At 38.5% G+C, this 22449-nt stretch overlaps 1 protein-coding gene across 1 annotated transcript in view; it reads left to right on the forward strand.

Annotated features, from left to right (window-relative positions):
- The window catches only part of DNAH8 (dynein axonemal heavy chain 8), a 334964-nt gene that overhangs the window by 48859 nt on the left and 263656 nt on the right, over positions 1–22449 (forward strand). Inside the window, exons 12-18 of the mRNA XM_033217044.1 lie at positions 4097–4243; positions 9262–9459; positions 11908–11984; positions 13459–13558; positions 14720–14839; positions 16808–16943; positions 20545–20732. Coding sequence (XP_033072935.1) covers positions 4097–4243; positions 9262–9459; positions 11908–11984; positions 13459–13558; positions 14720–14839; positions 16808–16943; positions 20545–20732 — 966 coding nt within the window. The remainder of the gene's footprint in view (positions 1–4096; positions 4244–9261; positions 9460–11907; positions 11985–13458; positions 13559–14719; positions 14840–16807; positions 16944–20544; positions 20733–22449) is intronic.

Raw genomic sequence — 22449 nt, forward strand, 5'->3', positions numbered from 1 at the left:
ACTGCCTTTTTTCATCTATATGTAGAATCTAAAAAAGTCAAACTCTTAGAAGCGGAGAGTAGAATGGTGGTTACCAGGGGCTGGGGAGGGATGGCATAATGACGAGATATTGGTGAAAGAGTACAAATTTTCAGTTATGCAGAATGAATAAATTCTGGAGATCTAATGTACTGTATGATGACTATAGTTCACAATACCGTTTTGTTTTTGTTTTTTGAGACAAGGTCTGGCTCTATTGCTCAGGCTGGAGTGCACTGGTGCCATCTCAGCTCAATGCAACCTCTGCCTCCTGGGCTCAAGCCATCCTCCTATCTCAGCCTCCCTAGTAGCTGGGACTACAGGCATACACCATGTATTGCATACTTGACATTTGCTAAGAAAGTAGGTCACACCCCCCCCCCGAAAAGTAACTCACACCCCCCACCCCAAAAAGTAACTATGTGAGGTGAGGATATGCTAATTAGCTTGATTTTGGTAAACATTTCACAATGTATACATCTTTTAAAACATCATTTTGTGTACCTTAAATATATACAATTTTTATTGTCAATTGTTCCTCAATAAATCAGGAAAAAAATAGAACTGGAAATACTGAACAAAAAGCAAGTCTGATAGAACTCATCTGTTAAGCATTTTCTTTGTGAAAAGATTTTTAATTTTCTGCTTCTCTTTTGTATAATTGAAAATTTTTAATTATGATAAAAATAGCATAAAATTTACCATTTTAACCATACAATTGAGTGACATTAACTACATTCACAATGTTTTGCAACCATCACTGCTGTCCCATTTCAGAACTTTTTCATCATTCTAAACTGAAACTCTGTAGCCATTAAATAATTCCCCAAACTCAGGCCAGACACGGTGGCTCACGCCTGTAATCCCAGCACTTTGGGAGGCTGAGGCAGGCGGATCACCTGAGGTTAGGAGTTCGAGACCAGCCTGGCCAACATGGTGAAACCCTGTCTCTACTAAAAATACAAAAATTAGCCAGGCGTGGTGGCAGGCTTCTGTAGTCCCAGCTACTCAGGAGCCTGAGGCAGGAGGCAAGAAAACTTGAACCCTGGAGTTGGAGGTTGCAGCGAACCGAGATGGCGCCATTGCACTCCGGCCTGGGCGACAAGAGCAAAACTCCATCTCAGAAAAAATAAAATAAATAAATAGATTCCCCAAACTCTCTTCCCTAGCCCCTAGTAACTTGTATTGACTGTCTGTCTTTATGAATTTGCCTACTCTAGGTACCTCAAATAAGTAGAATTAAACAGTATTTGTTTTTTTTGTGTCTGGTTTATTTCACTTAGTGTAATATTTTCATCTATGTTCTGGTATGTATCACAATTTCATTCCCTTCCATGGCTGAGTAATATATTCCATTGTATGTATAGCCCATATATTTTTATCCATTCCTCTGCTGATGCACATTTGGCTATTGTGAATTATGTGGTTATGAACATTGGTGTGTAAGTATCTGTTTGAGTCCCTGCTATCAGTTCTGCTGGGTGTATTCCTAGAAGGAAATTGTTGGGTCATATGGTAATTCTATGTTTAACTTTTTGAGTTCCTGCCAAACAGTTTTCCACAGTGGCTGCACCATTTTACATTTCCACCAGCAATGCAGGAGGGTTCCAATTTCTTCATTTCCTTGCTAACATTTTTTATTTTCTATCATTTTGATAAGAGCCATTCTAATGTGTATGGAGTGAAGTGACATCTCATTGTGGTTTTGATTTGCTTTCCCTAGTGGCTAGTGATGGCTGAGCATCTTTTCAGATGCTTATTGGCCCTTCGTACATCTTTGCAGAAATATTTACTTAGGCCCTTTATCCATTTTTGAATTGGGTTGTTTGGTTTCTTTTGGTGGTGGTTGTTGAGTTGTAGGATTTCTTTATATATTCCGGATATTAATTCCTTATCATATATATGCTTTGCAAATATACTATTGCTTATTTATTTATTTTACTTGTTCATTTTGAGACAAAGCCTCACTCTGTCACCCAGGCTGGAGTGCAGTAGCATGATCAAGCTCACTGTGTCCTTGATCTCCTGGGCTCAAGGGATCCTCCCACCTTTGCCTCCTAAGTAGCTGGGACCATGGGTGCATGCCATCACACCCGGATAATTTTTTTATTATTGTAGAGACAAGGTTTTGCTGTGTTTCTCAGGTGGTCTCAAACTCCTGAGCTTAAGCAGTCATCCTGCCTTTGCCTGCCAAAGTGGTAGGATTACAGGCATGAGCCACCACACCTGGCCTGTTTATTAAAAAAACTATTTGACTATACTTTCTATTTCTTTTTGAGTCAGTTTTAGTAAGTTGATATTCTTGGGGAATTTCCCCTAATTGTCTAAAATTTGTAGTTTATTGACTTAATGTTGATAATATTCTCTTACTAATCTTTGTCTTACTATATAAGATGTCCCCTTATTTGCTAATATTCTTTATCTTCTTTCTGTTTTCCTAATCATTCTTGCTCCCCTCATTCCCAGATTCAAAACAACTTATCATCTTCCTAGGAGTTTCTCATTTCTGTTGTTTTTATTATTACTTGCAGGATTCCATGTTTTCCTCTAGAGTTTCTCTTACGTTATTTTTGGGAATAGGAGTCAGAAATTACTCCCCCCAAGTTTGCCAATTGGCAGGAACCATAACTCTTTACATAGAATTTAGCAATGTAGTCTCATTATTCTTTTAAGATCCTCAAGATTACTAGCCATTTACTGACTGAATTAGAAATGGGAACTTGATTTTCTTAATTCTAATTCAATGTTTCTATTACATCTGAAATGTTTTTAGGAAACTTTCAGTGTATACTTTTTAGGAATAGTTTTTATATTAGTTGGAGGAAACAATGAGAATTGTTATTCAGAATCTTATCTGAGAACTGTTATTCAGAGCCAACTCATTAAAACATTTTTTAAATTATACTTTTAAGTTCTGGGATACATGTGCAGAACGTGCAGGTTTGTTCCATAGGTATTCACATGCCATGGTGGTTTGCTGCACCCGCCAACCTGTCATCTACATTGGGCATTTTTCCTAATGCTATCCCTCCCCTAGCTCCCTAAAGCCAACTCGTTTTTGTTGAATGAGTGAAAAATAATCAGATACCTCAACGAGAGCAATGAGAATTGTTTTGGAGATTGTGATAGAGGAAAGAATGAGACCAATTATTCTCAAATCTGAATATTTATAGGAATCACTATAGGAGAACTAGTTAAAAATGTAGATTTCTGAGTCTCACTTGCAGAAATTCTGATTTAGTGGCTTCATTGGGCAGAATAACGGCCCCCAAAGACGTCTGTGTGCTTATCCTCAGAACATATCCATAAGTTATGTTACATATGGCAAGGGGTAATTAAGGTTGCAGGTGGAATTAAAGTGCTGATCAGCTGATATGGGGATTACCGAAGTGGGCCCAATGTTTAAGGGTTCTTATATGGGGAAGAGGAGGCAGAAGAGTCAGAATCTGAGAAATGGCGTTATGATAAAGATTTGGCTGGCTATTGATGGTTTCAAAAAAGTTTAACATCACAAAAAAGATTTGGTGTTTAGGAAATGTTAGCTTGACATGATAGTTGATTCCTACTGTGCCCAGCAACCATATTCTCTTTTTATTTCTATTACGTTCACAAACCAGACCAGTATATCTGTAGTCAAATAATTAGGATTTCAGCAATGTACTCATCAAAGACTTTATGACTTTCTTTTGGAAAAATGATTGTCAGATGATAGCTTTGTATGACAGAAACTTCATATTTTATATACCTGTGCATAAAGAATGCTCATTCTAAGATGGATGCGAACTGAATAGAGATATCTTGATAGATAGTTTCTGGACCTCTTGGGAGTTCTAATTAGTCATGAAAGTGTAAAAACAAATAGTATATGGTGTGCTTTGATGTAGGATAAGAGTTAAAGGAAAACAGTGAGGATGAAGAAAAGTAAGGTTGAAATGAGGATGAAAATATGGTATAAATAAAAAAACTATACAGATTTTCACAGTTTGATCAGTTCTGTGTGAGGGTAGAGTTTTTGAATTTTCGATTCCTGAACAAATGTCTCACTTTCTTTTCCCCGTTTCTTTTACTTTTCTCGTAGGACTGCATTTTTCTCTTCAAGGAATATCAGACATCTTTTCATAAAACAAGGAAACAGATTTTAGAATCCTCGGGGGAAAAATCTTTTGAGGTTTCAGAAATGTATATATTTGGAAAATTTGAAGCTTTTTGCAAACGACTAGAGAAGGTAAGCATTATGCAGTCATCATACCCCACTCCACACCACATCTTTTTGGTGATTTTGTATTTTATGTAGTGCCATTGAGAATTATTGTTCCTGATATCTTGTCTCACTATTGTTATGACTTGTCTAATATTACTTATAGGTCACTGCATTTTATTATAACTTATTTTTTCATTCCTGGTTACTGCCTTATGCCAGTAACATAAGCGCTATGGTCAACTTTCATATCTCTCAAGACCTCAATTTACCTCTACCTATGGAACTTCAGCTTAAAAGGCTCTGCTCTTAACAATTATATTAGGCTGAGAAAAAGTATGAGATGAAATACCTGCAAAGCCTGGTGGAAGTCAGTAGTTGTGGAATCTCTGGATGTATAAGCATGTCCTCTTTCTGAGCCAGTGTATATGGTGTGGGTGATATCTTTGCTGGACAGACATAGGTTTGATTCATTTATTAGGACTGGTTGGGAAGGAGTGACATTATTTCGGGGGATATAGGCCAGCCCATATCAGCGACTTCTTGGAGTCATCCTTTGAAAAGTATGTAAAGATCTCATTTAGGTATTCTTCCCCCAACTTCGCTAGTTGCCTGGATCCTCCTAGTATTTAGAATCTTGTTCATCATTTGTTGGAAAGTAATGCGGGACATTACGTAGGCTGAAGACCTAGACATGTTTGGAAGCCTATTTTTATTAGTAACTTCCTGATCAAGCCAGGACAGGAAAGTATGAGTAATGAACAGAACCAAGTTGCTGAGTGGGATCCTTCATACCTACTTCTTTGATGCTGTTTTTTTCCATTTGTTTCTTTAACAGCTTTATTGAGACATAATTAATATACTATACTATTTACCCACTTAAACTGTACAAGTGAATGTTTTCTAGAATATTCACAGGGCTGTGCAGTCATTACCACAATCTAATTTTAGAACATTTTCACTCCCACTAAAAGAAATCTTGTGCCCATTATCAGTCATACCCCATTCTCTCCTCTCCCCAGTTTTAAGCAACCACTGATCTCTACTTTCTCTATAGATATACCTATTCTGGACATTTTGTATAAGTGGAATCATATAATATGTGGTCTTTTGTGGCTGCTTTCACTTAGCATAATGTTTTCAAAGCTCATCTCTATTATACCTTTTTTTTTTTTAGACGGAGTCTTGCTCTGTCGTCCAGGCTGGAGTGTGCAGTGGCGTGATCTCTGCTCACTGCAAGCTCTGCCTCCCGGGTTCACGCCATTCTCCTGCCTCAGCCTCCCGAGTAGCTGGGACTACAGGTGCTTGCCACTGCACCTGGCTAATTTTTTGTATTATACCATATTTTAGAACTTCATTCCATTCATCATTGAAGAATATTCCATTGTATGGATAATATCACAGTTTATTTTTCTACTCATCAGTTGATGGACATTACGATTATTTCCTCTTTTTGGCTATTATGAATAATAGTGCTGTGAACATTTGTGTACAAGAGTTTGTGTAAGCGTATGTTGTCATTTTTCTTGGGTATATGTGCAGAAGCAGAATTGCTAGGTCATATGGCAATCCATGTTTAACTTTTTGTTGATAACCCCAACTAACCAGCAAAGTATGAGGTTTATGATTTCTTTACATCCTTGCCAACACTTGTTATTACCTGTCCTTTTGAATTTAGCCATTCTACTGGGTATAAAGTGGTATCTCATTGAGGTTTTGATTTGCACTTCCCTGATCGCTAATGATGTGGAGCATCTTTTCATGTGCTTTTGCCCATTTGTATATCTTCTTTGAAAAAACATCTATTCAAATTCTTTGCATATATTTAACTGAGTTATTTGTCTTTTTTTTTGTTGTTGAGTTGTAGGAGTGCTTTATATATGCTGGGTATAACTTCCTTATCAGATATATGATTTACAAGTATTTTCTCTTATTTTGGGTTATCTTTTCACTTTCTTGATGGTGTCCTTTGAAGTATGATAGTTTTTAATTTTAATGAAGTTCAATGTATCACATTTTTCTTTGTTTTCCTTGTGTTTTTGATGTCATATCTAAGGAACTGTTGTACAGGGCTGTTTTATGCACAATAGATTTTAAAAAACCTTTTATTTTTATTTACTAAATTAAAAAAATTGAGATGGGGTCCTGTTGTTTTACTCAGGCTGGAGTGCAGTGGCGTGATCATAGCTCACTTTGGCCTTGAACTCCTCAGTCTCCTGAGTAGCTGGGACTACAGGCATGTACCATCATGCCTAGCTAATTAAATTTTTGTTTTTTTTTTTGTGGAGATGGGGTCTTGCTATGTTGTTGAGCTGGTCTTGAACTCCTGGCCTCAAGCAGTCCTCCTTCCTCAGCCTCCCAAAGTGCAGAATTATAGGCATGAGCCACTGTGCTCAGCCAATAGGGATTTTTGGGGGACAAATGTTCAATTAGGCTACTAGAACAAGTCAAATTAATACACAGGTCTCACTGGTTAGGACAAAGATGCTTAATGTTCTGACTCCACTAGAGCATAAACCTGGAGGTGGGTCTCGGTTACCCTTATTTTCCAGGAGCCAGAACCCTTGCCAACCTGGGTGCCGTTTTGAAATTGGTAGTTTCAGGACTCAACCTTATTAGTGGTAAAGATGTTTGGGGGTGGGTCTAATGCTGATAGAATGGTCATCCGTCTGTGAAATAGCAGCCCAGGAATTCCTCTGACGCTAGAGGAAGTGGTCTGTAATGACCAGCTGCATCAGCTGCACCCACTCTGGTCTCTGGAGAAGCCATGCCTCTGGTTTGAAAAATACAACTTCAAGCCGCAAGTGCTCAGCAACCAGAGCTGAGGTAGCACCCCCTAGAGGCCTTACCTAAAATGCATCCTGATTGCTAGATTGTCCCAACTCCCTTGTACTAAGAACCCCTTGACAGACTGGCATCTTTCCCATTGGATAATTGGTGGATATCGGTGTCCACTCTCAAAGGTGGGGCTGTCAAACTTAACCCTGAAGTGTGTCCAGGATTTTACATAATCCACAAGAGATGGTTACCGAGCTGCCTAGGTGGGCTTCCTCTGATGAGTAGGGTACGGAAGGGGCCACTGTTTGACTACCCTTGTGAACTCTTACATAGATGAAGAGGAGAGCCGGAAGGGTGCACTAAGAGCCTATTAGGGAAAGCTGAGATTTGAAGTCAGAATGACCAAGTGGCAAAGTCAAAGGGCAGACAAGACTGAGGTTGGGGTTGGAGAGCTGAGATTTCAGTTAGGCAGATATGTTGGGGCCTTCGAGGAGTAAGTGAAGAAGGCTCTAGTATGTCAGTGTTAGGATGTCTGACACACACCTTTTTATGACAAGTATAGACTTGATGGTGCATTGAGTATGCCAGAATGAAATGAGTACAATAGTCTTTGCTTCTTCCTCTTCCTGCCATGTAAATTTTGGTGAATATTGGTGTTTCCCAGAGCTCTATCTTCAGTTTTGTTTTCTTCTCACCCTGAACATTTGTGGGAGAGAAGAGAAAAGGTGGAGAGCTGGTATTGCTGGGGGAGATTTGAGGATCTGGAGCTAGTATGTGAGGTAGGGTCTCCACTCATGGTGACACCGAGATGAGAGAATCACAGCAAGTTGAGAACTGGAAAGGGTGCAAGGTTGGTGAGCCAGAGGAGAGACTATATATTGGTGGTGAGTACTGAGTGATTGAACATTGATAGAGAGATGTTGAAAAAGTCAGGGCCAGGACAAACTAGCAGGAGCATGGTCTTGGTTGATTCCTACAGCTGACTTTATGTTGCTCTGTGTGGTATGGGGACAGAGGGTCCACTGGCTAAGTTTGAAGGGCAAGCATGGGACTGACCACCATGTCTGCCTCAGATGACCCCTCATCCAACCAATCAACAAAATAGAGGACGTGTTAGTGACAGGAATTTTTTCCCGGTCTCTGGCTGTTGGAGCCAGGTGGTAGAGTAATGAGGTAAGGGTAAAGGAAACAGTCTTAGCAGGTTAGAATAACAGAGTAAGCCAGTAGTAGTTTGCTTTTTGCTCTTTAAAGTAGTTGAGTGGAGCACATGTGTTAGGAGGAGACTCAGACAGTTCCTGTGTTTATATAGAGCATGCGCAACATGCTGTAAATCTCAGTGGCCTGTATTTCCTCCACATTTGCAGTGGCTTCTAGGATGATAATGGTTTTTGGAAATGTATGGAAATAGTGGAGTAAGAGCAGTAGTTGCTTTGAAAATAGTCCTTCTGGGTGACCATACACGGGGATTCATGTGAATTCTGCTGGCTGTGTAGGAGGATCAGTGGTGTTGTCTTTATGGTGTGTGTGGTATTTGGAAGATTCTCTGAAAACAGGTTTATTTCCTTTCTGGCCATTGGACAAAGGGGCCAGCCCTGGACAGGATTGAGCATTGTTCTCTAAAGCAGAAGTCAAAATGGGGAAGAGTAAGGAGTAGCCTGTGGACATGAGTTTTTTGTTTGTTTGTTTTGGTGAAGTAGGTGGTGGTAGGTTGAGACAAAGGCAGCCATTTCTGAAATAAAGTCCATTGTGAGGGTTTCCCAGGTCTCATCACTGGTCGGGAATGATTGCTGCCATTAATCAAGCTTCTTGGGCCAGTCTTTTACCTGAACGCAGGCGTCAAAGAGGGAACACAGGTGGATATGTGCCAATGTTAATTGTCAGAACTATAGTGAGGGCCAAAAAGCAGGGTAGAACTTCTGAGTCCAGTAATCCAGTGAAATGATTTTCAGAAAATCCTCAAGAGACCGCAGAATGAAGCTGTTTAGTCAAGTTCCCTGCCAACCTTGAAAGAAAAGGTGATTAAACTCTGAAAAAGGTTGTGAACTCTCTCTGGATATGATATAACATCTTCTTTCTTAGTCTAAGAAGTAAGAATGACGGATGACAGATTTGTCTTCTGTTTTATCTCCTCTGGTTGGTGTTAGCTACATTATTCTAGGTCCTGTTTAATGGTTTGTGTTTTATATCAATGATTCATTAAGAGCTTATTTTAGGGAAGTTGCCTACTATCTCATTTAAAAAAACAAAATAACATTTCTCTTTTTAAGATTACAGAAATGATAACTGTTGTGCAAACATACTCAACCTTGAGTAATTCTACCATAGAAGGAATAGATATTATGGCAATAAAATTCAGAAATATATACCAAGGGGTTAAGAAAAAGCAATATGACATTCTGGATCCAAGAAGGATAGAGTTTGACACAGATTTCTTAGAATTCATGACAAAAATCAATGGTTTAGAGGTAAGTAATTATACCTTTTTTTTTACCTAGTAAAGCTGAAAAGTAGTCGATAGTACTATCCAGTACTTTTTGTAAATATTTACATATGATGTTTCTATATTTATGATTTATTTTAAGTTCCTCTTTCACATTGATCAAACATATTTGCAGTGTAACTTTTAAACTACTCCACTAAAGGTTTTGTTTTTTTAATGAATAATGAGCATATTTAATAAAAGACACCAGAGAATAACTAGAAGCCCAAAGGGCTTTTATAGCTAGGATTCTTTTTTTTTTTGAGATGGAGCTCTGTCACCCAGGCTGGAGTGCAGTGGAGCGATCTCGGCTCACTGCAACCTCCACCTCCTAAGTTCAAGTGATTCTCCTGCCTCAGCCTCCTGAGTAGCTGAGATTACAGGCACGTGCCACCACGCCCAGTTAATTTTTGTATTTTTAGTAGAGACAGGATTTCGCCATGTTGACCAGGCAGATCTTGAACTCCTGACCTCAGGTGATTCACCCACCTCAGCCTCCCGAAGTGCTGGGATTACAGGTATGAGCCACTGCACCTGGTATCATTTTTAATTTACATTAAAATTTGTATTTGATTCTTGTGCTAAGGAGCCAATATTATTTCTCCAGCTCAAGAGAGAATTTGTAAACGTTATTCTTTATCAAGTGTGATAAGATTTGAGAACAGATTAGGAAGATGGATCACTCTCCCTGTGGCCTTATGCTTTATGCCTACATTCTCTCTGCCGCTATAGAGGGCAGCTCTGAAGAGGCGTTCCTATCCTGTGTGTCATAGATTAAGGGACACCAGATGGATGACGGGTAGTCAGAAAGTATGTCAGATGAGACTGTAAGATGTTTTTCTCTCACCTTTTGGGCTATATGACCTCAGTTACTCTCTACTGTTAACTGAAACTACTGTTAACCTACGTTTAGCCCAAAGGAATGGTCTCCTCTTGCTGCAGAATTTCCTGGAGACACAAGCAGGGATAAGAATACACTTTGTACACTTTTTACGTCTGATATCCTTGCCATGAAAGTGTGAAAAATCAGATGTTTTCCTCATGTATTTAAAAAATTCTTTTAAAACTACATTGCATGTAACCTGGGCAATATAAATACATAAGAAAGATGCTAAAATTCTACCATTCTAATGATAACACATTTTGTTTTTGGCATGGATTTCCTTTCAATTTTTGAAAGTTAGACTCTTTGATGCTAAGATATATTATATTTTAATTATTACTTTTAGTGTTTGGCTGGTTAAGTAGGGTGGAGTTTGCTTCTAAAATGCTTTGAAAGTTAAATCCTTATGGCAATGGGAATTTTTGAAAAACTTGTTATCTCTTAAATTCTTTTTATGATTTATTAAGAAAGATCATATGTTATAAAGGCTTTATTGTGGTCTTAGATTCAAATTTTAGCTTTCAGTAAATTTAGAGCAATATTAACCTTTTAATAGTTAAATAATTTACTTGAGGCATCAGTGTTTTAATTTTTCTTCCTTTTCCAATGTTTGATTCATGGGTGTGGTATATATTAATAGACCATACCAATATGATCTGTATATACAAATGATTTGCAAAGAATGGTTCAGTTCCATCTTTTGGGTACCAGGAGTTTGGAGTTCACTGTTAGGGATGGTGGGAATATTTATTTATTTATTTATTTATTTTTATTTTTATAGAGACGGATTCTTGCTATGTTGCCCAGGCTGGTCTTCAACTCCTGGCCTCAAGCAATCCTCCCATCTCCCCCCACAAAAGTGCTAAGATTACAGGCATGAGCCACCACTCTGGGCCAATGGTGGGACTCTTGAAAGAACATTTTCTACTTCTTGTACTTCCTTAGCAGTAGCAAAGAGGTTTCTGAGAGCAACAATGTCAGAAAATGACATCTGCTGACCCTGGTGTCTATAGCGTCATTATACTATTCTACCGGAAGTTCTATATATCCCAAAGAAAAATGCTTGTAAGGGACTTTCACTCCTTTTGTAAATTCTCTAGATCAGAAATATCCGATTGGTAATAACCTGCAAAGGCAAACCACATGTCACTTTAATTTTTCTAGTAGTCACATGAATAAAAGTAAAAAGAAGCAGGTGAAATTAATTTTAATACTCTATTCAACCCAATGTGTTAAATATTTTAAGAGGTCATTCATATAAAATCATTAATGAAATATATTGTATTCTCTTTTTTGTACTAAGTCTTTGAAATCTGGCATGTGTTTTACATTTACAGACATCTTGCTTCTACATAGTGACATTTCAAGTGCTCAATAGCCACATGTGGCCAAAGTCTATCATACTGAATTATGCAGTTCTTGATACTTAGATGGTAGATGTGTTTGAGGCTTGAGGCTATCTTAATTCTGTAGGAAAGGCATTAACTGTTGTTAAACAAAACCAGTGTCTTTAACACCAAAAATCATTTAAATATTAATATTTTATTTTAGGTACAAATACAGGCATTTATGAACAATAGTTTTGGGAAAATCTTATCTTCTCAGCAGGCTCTTCAGCTACTTCAAAGGTATTTGTAACACTTTAAGCAGTGTAGTTTCTAGGGGGGATAACTTTAAATCTGAAAATACAATTTCAAATTAAAATGTTGTTGGAAATCTCTCCTATGTAAACCTTAAAACTTACGAACATAAACCATTCAATTACCACTAAATAGACTGGTAAAAATTTGAAATGAAGAATGATATGTTCTAATTGCATTTTTTTGGTAGCAGAAAGTCTTTCAACAAGAAAATGAAATTATTTCTCATGTTTCCCCTCCCTGCCCCCAGCCATGTAATATGTTAGGGGTTAATTTTATAGGTATTGTTGGAAAGGGAACAAATAATGTTTACTCCTACATACTGAAAGAATTTCTGAAAGTGAGATTATCTAAGAGTAATAGATTCCAAAATTTGCCATTTTCCCTCCTGAGGGCTCCTGCACCTTAAAAAAGAATTGTGTATACTTGAGATGTACAACGTGATATTTTTATATATATAGTGAAATGATTACTACAACCAAGCCAAATGACGTATTCATCATCTCACCGAATTATCTGTCCGCCACATTTTTCTGTGGTATGAGCAGCTGAAATCTTCTCTCCTTTAGCTTCCTTTCCCTCCATCCTAAGAGCACTACTCTCTCAAAGGGTGGGGAATCCCAGATTAGAGGACTGAGTGGGACTAGAAGCCTTTCCCTTTCAGCACAGAGAGGGCTCAAGACCTGTGTCAGGAATGCTTGTGGAGCTCTTCCCTGAGAGCCAGCGGATCTAGGGTTGGGTCTGGCTTTGCATAGTACCACGGCTGTAATGATGGAGACCTGGTGAGACCATTGTAAAAAAAGTCAAAACAGAAATAACATGATGTTGACATGTGACAGTACTGCACAGATGGCAGGTACCATTTTCTTGGTGACTTCTGTCTCTGTCTCTCTCTCTGTCTCTTTCTCTTTTTACCTGTAGTATGCTGGTGTCAATTCATTTTATTACCAGAATATTGTAGTTTTTAGTATTTCCTGTGTGTCATTCAGTCTCTGAATGGAAGTGACATTTAGCAACAAAGTTGTTTTTATGATTATGGTTATATGGTTATATGGAATTGCATGGAATTAACACTGGCAGAAGGTGAGTCAATGTGTTCTCTTCCATCTTTGCTAAACCATTTCCTCACTCATCGTGTAATCCATTTGTCATTTTCTCTTATCTTGCTTGAATCCCCAGACTTGTCTAGGTCTCTCTTAGTTATAGGCATTTCTGACCCATTTGTAATTTAAATAATTATTTTTGTTACTCTCGACAGATGTCTGTCTTTTCCGTAAGATAATTGTAGGTTCCAGGAGAGCTAGGATTGTACCTCCTATCTTGTTCATTGCTTTATCCTAGGACAATGAATGAGGGCTGGTATGAATATTTGTCAAATGAATGAATGGATATTTACTATGACAGCAGTTCTTAAGTATATTTCTCATTTAGTTTTTAATTATTCAGCTTCAATTGCTTTTAGATTTCAGAAGCTGAACATTCCCTGTCTTCGATCAGAAATAAACCACACAATTGAGCGTATTCTTCAGTACTATGTGGCTGAACTTGATGCTACTAAGAAGGCAAGTGGCATGTTTACAAATAAAACGGTACATTAGCACAAAAAGAAAAAAAATCTGAAAATATTTGCCATCATTGTCTCATGCCAAGCTTTTCAGAGTGATCTTTCACTGCTAAGGAGCACTGACGCTCCCTTCTGGGTGGGAAGGTGCTTGACAGTGTGTATTGCTGGACAGCCAGATTTACACCTCTTTGCTCTGAACTGTCTTGCCAGTTATCCCACCATCATTTGTTGAATAAGATAAGAAGTCCTTTCCTCATTGCTTGTTTTTGTCATTATTGAGTATGTACCCAAAGGAATAAATCGTTCTGTCATAAAGACACACACACGCATATGTTCCTTGCAGCACTGTTCACAATAGCAGAGACATGGAATCAACCCAAATGCCCATCAGTGGTAGACTAGATAAAGACAAGGTGGTAGATAAAAAAGAACGAGATCATGTCCTTTACAGGAATATGGATGAAGCTAGAGGCTATTATCCTAAGCCAACTAGAGCAGGAACAGAAAACCAGATACCACATGTTCTCACTTGTAAGTGGGAGCTAAACACTGAGTACACATGGACACAAAGAAGGGAACAGTAGACACTGGGGCCTACTGGAGGGTGGGAGAAGGAAGAGGATCAGAAAAAGTAACTAATGGACACTAAGTTTAACACCTGGGTGAAGAAAAAATCTGTACAACGAATCCCCATGACACGAGTTTGCCTATATAACAAACAAACAGGTAACCCTGAACTTAAAAACAAAAGTTAAAAAAACTATCTTATTGTGACCGTTTTCTGGTGTGTGTATAGCAAAGCCCGTTTAAGTTAGTATTTTTACCTATAGAAATATGGGCTCTAGATACTATTATGACAGATACTAATATTATGCAGCTATGTGCTCCTTTTGAATACCTCCTTGAACTTTGGGATGAGGGCAGAAAAAAAATACATGTAATAGGAAATAAAGGTGAAGAGAAAATTAAGTGTCGTATATGGGCAACATCATTGTTTCAAAGTCTCAGGTTACCTCGGATGTGCGTTTACATATTTATTGACTACCTACTGTATATAAAATGTGAATAATGATGAAACTATACAAAGGTAACTGTATATATTTTTTTGCCTTCTCCCTTGTATTGAATTCAAACATTAACACCAGATTTTTAATTACAGCTTTATCATTCTCAGAAAGACGACCCCCCTCTTGCTCGCAACATGCCCCCTATAGCAGGAAAAATACTCTGGGTGAGGCAGCTCTATCGTCGGATAAGTGAGCCCATCAATTATTTCTTTGTAAGCCAATAATTAAATTTTAATATATGGATTTTAATATATGGATTTTAATATAACAAATATATTGTATCCTATAATATTCGTGTCCACTAAAGTAGCAACGAAGAGCCAATTCTTTTACCAGAAAAGGAAAATTTAGTTTGTAAATATACTTGAGAGAGACAAAGTCAATTCCTTCAGGTTTAGTAGATAAACCAGTCTAATTACAGTTATCTCAAAGTCAGTGAATCTTATAATTTTATGTCTTTTAATAACACAGGACACCTTGTAAAGCCTTTAAAAAAATAAAAATAAAAAATTTGAAAACACAGTAAAGTACAGGCCTGGCACGGAAGCTTACTTCTGTGTATGGGCAGATAGGTCACTGATATATACTCAGTGAAGGTGGAGATAAACCCAAAGAGTGTATTCCTGTGTGAAGAACTGCCACTGAGAGCGGAATATAATACAGTTGATTCATTCTCTGTGTCCTTAAGATTATTAGAGTTCTGAAAAACAGGACAGTCTTGGGCCCTGTTGGCATTCTGAGACTGCCAGTTTGTCTTTTCTTTGTCCTTGTTATTTTCTTAAATTTTATTTAAGAGACAGAATCAGAAGGCAGAGTTGGTTTGCCTGATCTCGTGTCTTTTGCTTATAGAACAACATAACCACAAAACAGTAGTTTTGCAAGTAATTGTATTATTTAAGCATTATTAAATATGAAGATTCTGTTGTTTCTCTTTTGCTGCTATCATTTGTGTCATTGTTCTGAATATTAAAAAAAAATTAAAACCCTGAGTTCCTACTCGGGGGCTGATTGACTTTGTGGTGGGAGGGCCCTGTTTGACATGTGAATCGAAACCTAAATCTTTTGATTTTTACCTTAAGAAATTTTATTATTTATTTATTTATTTATTTATGATGGAGTTTTGGTTTGTCGCCCAGGCTGGAGTGCAGTGGCGCGGTCTCAGCTCACTGCAACCTCCGCCTCCTGGGTTCAAGTGATTCTCCTGCCTCCAGCCTCTGGAGTAGCTGGGATTACAGGCACCCGCCACCATGCCTGGCTAATTTTTTTATATTTTTAGGAGAGACGGGGTTTCACCATGTTGGCCAGGCTGGTCTTCAACTCCTGACCTCAGGTGATCCACCTGCCTTGGCCTCCCAAAGTTCTGTGATTACAGGGGTGTGCCACGGTACCTGGCCAATAAATTTTATTTTATTGTATTTATTTATCTTTTTGAGACGAAATCTCACTCTGTCACCCAGGCTAGAGTGCAGTGGTGCGATCTCAGCTCACTGAAACCTTCGCCCCCCAGGTTCAAGTGATTCTCCTGCCTCAGCCTCCCGAGTACCTGGGATTACAGGTGCCTGCCACTACACCTGGCTAATTTTTGTATTTTTAGTAGAGACGGGATTTCACCATCTTGGCCAGGCTGGTCTTGAACTCCTGACCTCGTGATCCACCCGCCTCGACCTCGTGATCCACCCGCCTCGACCTCGTGATCCACCCACCTCAGCCTCCCAAAGTGCTGGGATTACAGGCGTGAGCCACCACACCCGGCTAAGAAATTTTATTTTTATTGTTTGATACATGGTTACCTTTTTTTGTGTGCTGGAATTTAGGAATTTGCCCTGATACTCACGGTTCAAGGAACATCAGTCAATTATATCTTGTCTAGAACAGTGGGATGGGATCAGAAAATGAGGTAAAGACTCTGAATGCCTGGGGCAGGCTGTGGGGCTCGAGGCATCTCTCTCTCTAAACCCTTTCTTTCCTTTTCCAGTCTTCCCTCTATGTACTGATAACGTTTCCCTACTTCTGCCTCCTGCTGATATGGCCTTCTGTATCTCTGTTTTACTGTGAGGCAGAATCTAAACTGGTAGCATAATTATTTGATATCATTTTACATATAAATACTTTCATTATTTGGATATAAAAACATTCAGCAGTCTTTTAAAGTACATCTTTCTTTTCCCTTAAAAAAACAGAAAAACTCAGACATTTTATCAAGTCCGGACGGTAAAGCTGTCATCCGTCAGTATAACAAGATCTCCTATGTGCTGGTGGAATTCGAGGTGGTCTATCACACAGCCTGGATCAGAGAGATTTCACAGTTACATTACGGTGTGTATAACACTGCAGTGAGCCTGCACAGTAGGGATTAGGTGATTTTGAATGAGTTCATAGTTCTGGAGAACTTTTTCCATCCCTTCCACATAATCTTAGGATAGTTACAATTTAGATTTAGGGATGCTACAGTGGTTTATTTGTTTACAATTGTTAACAATATTCTGATTTTATAAGTGAAAATGATCATAACCTTGAAGTTGACATACTTGACTTAGGATTTTCCACTGAAAAACAGTATTTGAAAGTAAACATATCTTTAGGGATATTTCTCCAGACTTTATGAAGGTGTTCATATTCAGTTGTATCATGGTATAGATTCAAATCTCAGTCCCATTCTGGGGAGAAAAATTGCATCCTGCCTTCCTTCCTCTCTCCCTGCTTCCCTTCCTTGCTGTGTCCCTCCTTTACTTTCTCCCTTTTTTTATTACTGAATTTAATTTCAGATTTGAGCTCCAGTAAATGAAGCGTTTTAGTGCACTGTGTCTGTGTGCCTCTCAGGGGAGGGCTTATTTGTTGCCAAGGCTTTGAGTGGAGTTAAATGTGAGACGGATGGTTCTTAGCCATCATCCAGCCCTCCGGGATGTTGTTTTTGTGTAGGCTCAGTGGTTGGCCAGTTCAGATTCCTGCTTTGTCTCGTCTTAACCTTAAGCTCTTAGTTATAATCTCAATCCTAAACTCTTATCTGTGATCTTGGCGGACCCCTTACCGTGTCCCTTGGTAGAAAGGTTTCTCCCTCCCAAACCAGGGTCTCCACCTAAGCAGAGCACAGCACTGCAGGCACAGGAAGCACCAGTTCTGCAGGTGGGTTGCTGGAACGATGGTGAGAGGAATCACTCCTACTTCTGCCTCTTGGTTCCAGAACTCATGTATTTTAGCTGTGTGGGGACACAGCACTTATCTACAGGCCATTGATTCACAGCATACCTGCATCCTAGAGGACAGTGCCCCAGTCCCCGCAGGGTGTCGTCCCTAATAGGAACCATAGGTAAGCCTTTAGTAAGCCACTTTTATCAGGCCAGCTGTTTCTGGGTGCTGTGCTATATGGAGGACCCTGTGGACACTAAAGAAAGTCTGTTTATGGAGCAAAACTCTCCAAGGAGCTTCGAGAGGAGCTTAAAACTCAGACTATGGAAAAAGGCAAAAGAGAATTTTTAACAACTGAAGCATATATGGGTTTTGTTTTGGTTCTACAATGCCGTGCACTTAAATTTTTTTTTTCTCCTGGTGGTTTTTCTGCCCTCAATACCCTTTCTCTTATCTGCACATATTCAAAAACAAGCTCTACAGTCACCTGTTTCATACAGCCTTTCCTTATTCTTCCTGGCAGAAAATAATAATTCCTCCAGAGCTCACCACACACTTCGTCTGTAGCTCTTTCTCATGACACTTACTGCTTTATAGGTCTACCCTGTGTCCCCTACACATTCCAACGTTACCCTCTATGTCTGTTTCATCTGATATCCTTTAAAAAGTGGTCATATCTAACATTCATACAGTGCTCACCATGTGCCAGGCTTTGTCTCAGCATGTTACATGTATTGTGCAAATTACTTTAATCCTAACAGCAACCCTCCGAGGAACTATTGTTAGCCTTGTTTTACAGATGAGAAAACTGAGGCACTGACACGTTAAGTGGCTTGTCCAAAATCACACAGCTCGTTCAAATTCAGATAGTCTGGCTCCCAAATCCATTCTCTTAACAATTGTACTGTACTGTTTCTAATAGTGCCAAGAATGATGCCTGGCATGCTTGGGAGCTCTTAAAATATTTTTAAAATGTCCAATAAGTAGACATTAGACAATCTTGATGAATAATGATTTTATCAAGTTTCCCAAAGAGTTTGTTTCCCTTGAGAACATCAGTTGGCCCCTGTTGGGTGCAATATACTCATTGCAATGGATTGATACCCAGGAGAAGTGGTCGCATACAAACAATATGAAGTAGAATTCTTTCATACTTTCAATACTAAGTATAATTCTTTCATGTTCTTTCACAAGTAAAACAAACAATCAGAATTCTTTACTGTCTTTTATTTCATTTCAGAAAAGTGAATTTCTCTGGAAGGCTTCCTTTATCCTAGTGACGTAACTGTACTTGGCCACACATAGGAGTTTGTAGTAATAATTAGATATGTAGCATCGGCCTCCTTTAGTTGGTTGCTCTGTAAAGTTTCTCTGATGGTGATTCACATAGAATGAAATGCTCATCTTGTCCCAGAGCAGAATTCCTGGCTGGCGTTATTGGTCCATTTTAGTTGTCTTGTTGACCTTTTTGTCTTTTCAAGCAAGCTCATTTCACTGTTCAAAAGTTCTTTTGGAATCTCCTTGGTAGGATAAGTGATTGATTTATTTACTGATTTTTATTTTACTTTAAGATCTGGGATTTCTGCACCTATCCACCCGTCATCTAGGTGTTAAGCCCCACATGCATTAGGTATTTGTCCTAATATTCTCCCTTCTCTTGCTTCCCGCCCCCTAGCAGGCCCCGTGTGTGCTGTTGCCCTCCCTGTGTCCATGTGTTCTTATGGTTCAACTCCCACTTAGGAGTGAGAGCATGCGGTGCTTGGTTTTCAGTTAGGATAAGTGATTTCTAACACATCTTAAAAAGATTCTAAATGAGTTGGATAAAATTTTAAGTTGAAATTGTCATGAAACTTGCATCATTAAGGGCCATATCAAGACTAATTTTATCTGATGAGTAAAAGTCAACTAACTTCAAAGACATATACAGACTATTTTCATTTTACTGGAAGTTTGATGTGGCCGCATTCAACAGAACAATGTGAAGTTTGGAAGATGTGGTGATTGTGATAAAATTCTCATATTCGTAGTGTTTGTTAATACAAGATGTAATTCAAACTAGCACATGCTAGTCTATAATAAGTGTTTTATTATTATGCCTGTAGAAGTTCTTTGTATTAAGCTGACAAATAATCTAAGGCTACCCAGTAAGAACGGCTTGGGTCTGTGTATTTCAATTCATAATAAAATAGATATCTGAAAATGCCTGTTTATATGAATGATGTTTATGTGAGATGTAGTGTAAAACATCTTCCCTCCATTCTAGGAGTTCACAACTCAATGGTATTTAATAAATATTTCTTACTGATATTGAGTCTAATTATCAGAAATTCAGGATGGAGATTAAATTTAAATAAACCTCTTTAAAGAAGACAGTTTGGGGTCTGAGTGGGAACGAGTTTGAAATGAGGTGGGGCATCTTTTGTGATTCTCACCATCTTCTGGTTCTTTCTCAAGGGTCAACTCATAATCCATAAGATAAACTAACATAGATCTCTTCAACCCACTCAGAAAAATATTGCAATTCATAGCACAAAGCACCATTCTTGGTCAATGTTTCTCTCCCTGGATCTGATTTTATGGCTTTGCAGACACTCTTCATTCATTTATCTTTGTTTTGAGTTTTGAGTATTCTCTATGTGCCAGACGCTGTGCCTTAGCATCTGGGGCATCTAAAACATTTCCTTTGCCCTCAAGAAGTTAGTAGTCCAGGGGGCAAGACAGAAACATAAACAGAGCTGGAAGCAGAAAGGAAATTCAGAATGAGTTAATGTCAATCATTATTTATTTGTAGCTTTACAAGCCACGCTTTTTGTGCGACATCCAGAAACAGGGAAGTTGCTGGTTAATTTTGATCCCAAAATTTTGGAAGTTGTTCGGGAAACTAAGTGCATGATAAAAATGAAGTTGGATGTACCAGAACAGGCAAAGAGGTTGCTAAAATTGGAAAGTAAATTGAAAGCAGACAAACTGTATTTGCAGGTAAGATAGATTATGTTTTCTAATTATATTTGAAGGAGCTTTTTTGTTAAAAAAAAAAATATATATATGTATACACATATCCCTGCAGTTATGCTTCATGGCATTGAGGGAAAATTTGTTAATATGTTGATTCTTGATAGAATTAAAATACTGACTTGCAAACCAAAGATAAGATTGGAAATGGAAAGCAAAAAGTGAGAAGATTATCAGAAACCAGATTTAGGTTTCCGGATAATGACAGTACGAAATAGCAAGTTTCAAAAAATATTAATGTAATTTTATAGATCTTGTGCATTAAATTTTATAATATACTTATCCTAGAATATTTATGAGATATAAATTAATAAAGTGGGGTGACAGTACAATACAAGTAGAGATGATTGTCAACATTGTGAGGCAAAAAGGAGCATTATTTCAATTAAAGTTCACTAGTACGTCAAACTAAAATCTAACAAAATGAGAACGGCAGGCAAAAACTGACATTAAAATGTACTGCTGGGCACGGTGGCTCACGCCTATAATCCCAGCACTTTGGGAGGTCAAGGTGGGTGGATCACTTGAGGTCAGGAGTTCAAGACCAGCCTGGCTAACATGACGAAGCCGGGTGTGGTGGTGTGAGGCTGTAATCCCGGCTACTCGGGAGGCTGAGGCAGGAGAATTGCTTGAACCCGGGAGGTGGAGGTTGCAGTGAGCCGAGATCACGCCACTGCACTCCAGCCTGGGCGACAGAGTAAGAAAAAAAAAAAAAGTGCCGTCAAGGGTTGGTGATTGATTCAACCTTTGATTCAAAGATCAAATCAAAGTATATTCAAATCCTAACACATTGTTTCTAAAATGTTTGGCAAGAGTTAAGTAACATGAGAATTTCTTTAGAAAGCCAGTTAAAATAGCAAGCTGCATTAACTCATCTTCTTTGCTTTTCTTGGCAGGCTGTGGACATATATTTTGGGAATGCAGGAAATTATATAAATGCAAGGACATTTTTCCCGAGTACAATTAGTAATAGCAAAAGACTAGAGTCTAACTTCAACAATAGAGAACTGGTTAAATATGAGTTATAAGATAACTACACAGACATTAATGGAACAGCTGAGTATTCAATGAGAAAATGAACTCTATTTGTATGGTACAAAATTTATAATTTTATAATCAATCATATAATAAATAAACTACAAACTTTTCCTGTTTTTTTGTTTTTGTTTTTTTTTAGACAGAGTCTTGCTCTGTTGCCAGGCTGGAGTGCAGTGGTGTGATCTCCGCTCACTGCAACCTCCACCTGCTGGGTTCAAGCGATTCTCCTGCTTCAGCCTCCCGAGTAGCTGGGACCACAGGCGTGCGCCACCATGCCCAGCTAATTTTTGTATTTTTGGTAGAGACGGGGTTTCACCATGTTGGCCAGGATGGTCTCCATCTCTTGACCTTGTGACCCGCCCACCTCAGCATCCCAAAGAGCTGGGATTACAAGCCTGAGCCACTGCACCTGGCCTATTGTTTGTCACTTTTATGATAGCCCTCCTGGTGAGTGTGGGGTGATATCTCCTTTTGATTTTGTTTTCATTTCCCTAATGGCTGGTGATTGTTGAGCATCTTTTCATGTGCTTACTAACCTTTTGCATACTTTCCTTCAGCAGCATCTATTCAGATCCTTTGCTCATTTTTAAATTGAGTATCTGTCTATTTTTTTTATTATAAAGTTCATTTTAGGTTTTAAATACTA

This window comes from Trachypithecus francoisi, unplaced genomic scaffold (assembly GCF_009764315.1).
Source record: "Trachypithecus francoisi isolate TF-2019V2 unplaced genomic scaffold, Tfra_2.0 Lachesis_group10, whole genome shotgun sequence".
Lineage (NCBI taxonomy): Eukaryota > Metazoa > Chordata > Mammalia > Primates > Cercopithecidae > Trachypithecus > Trachypithecus francoisi.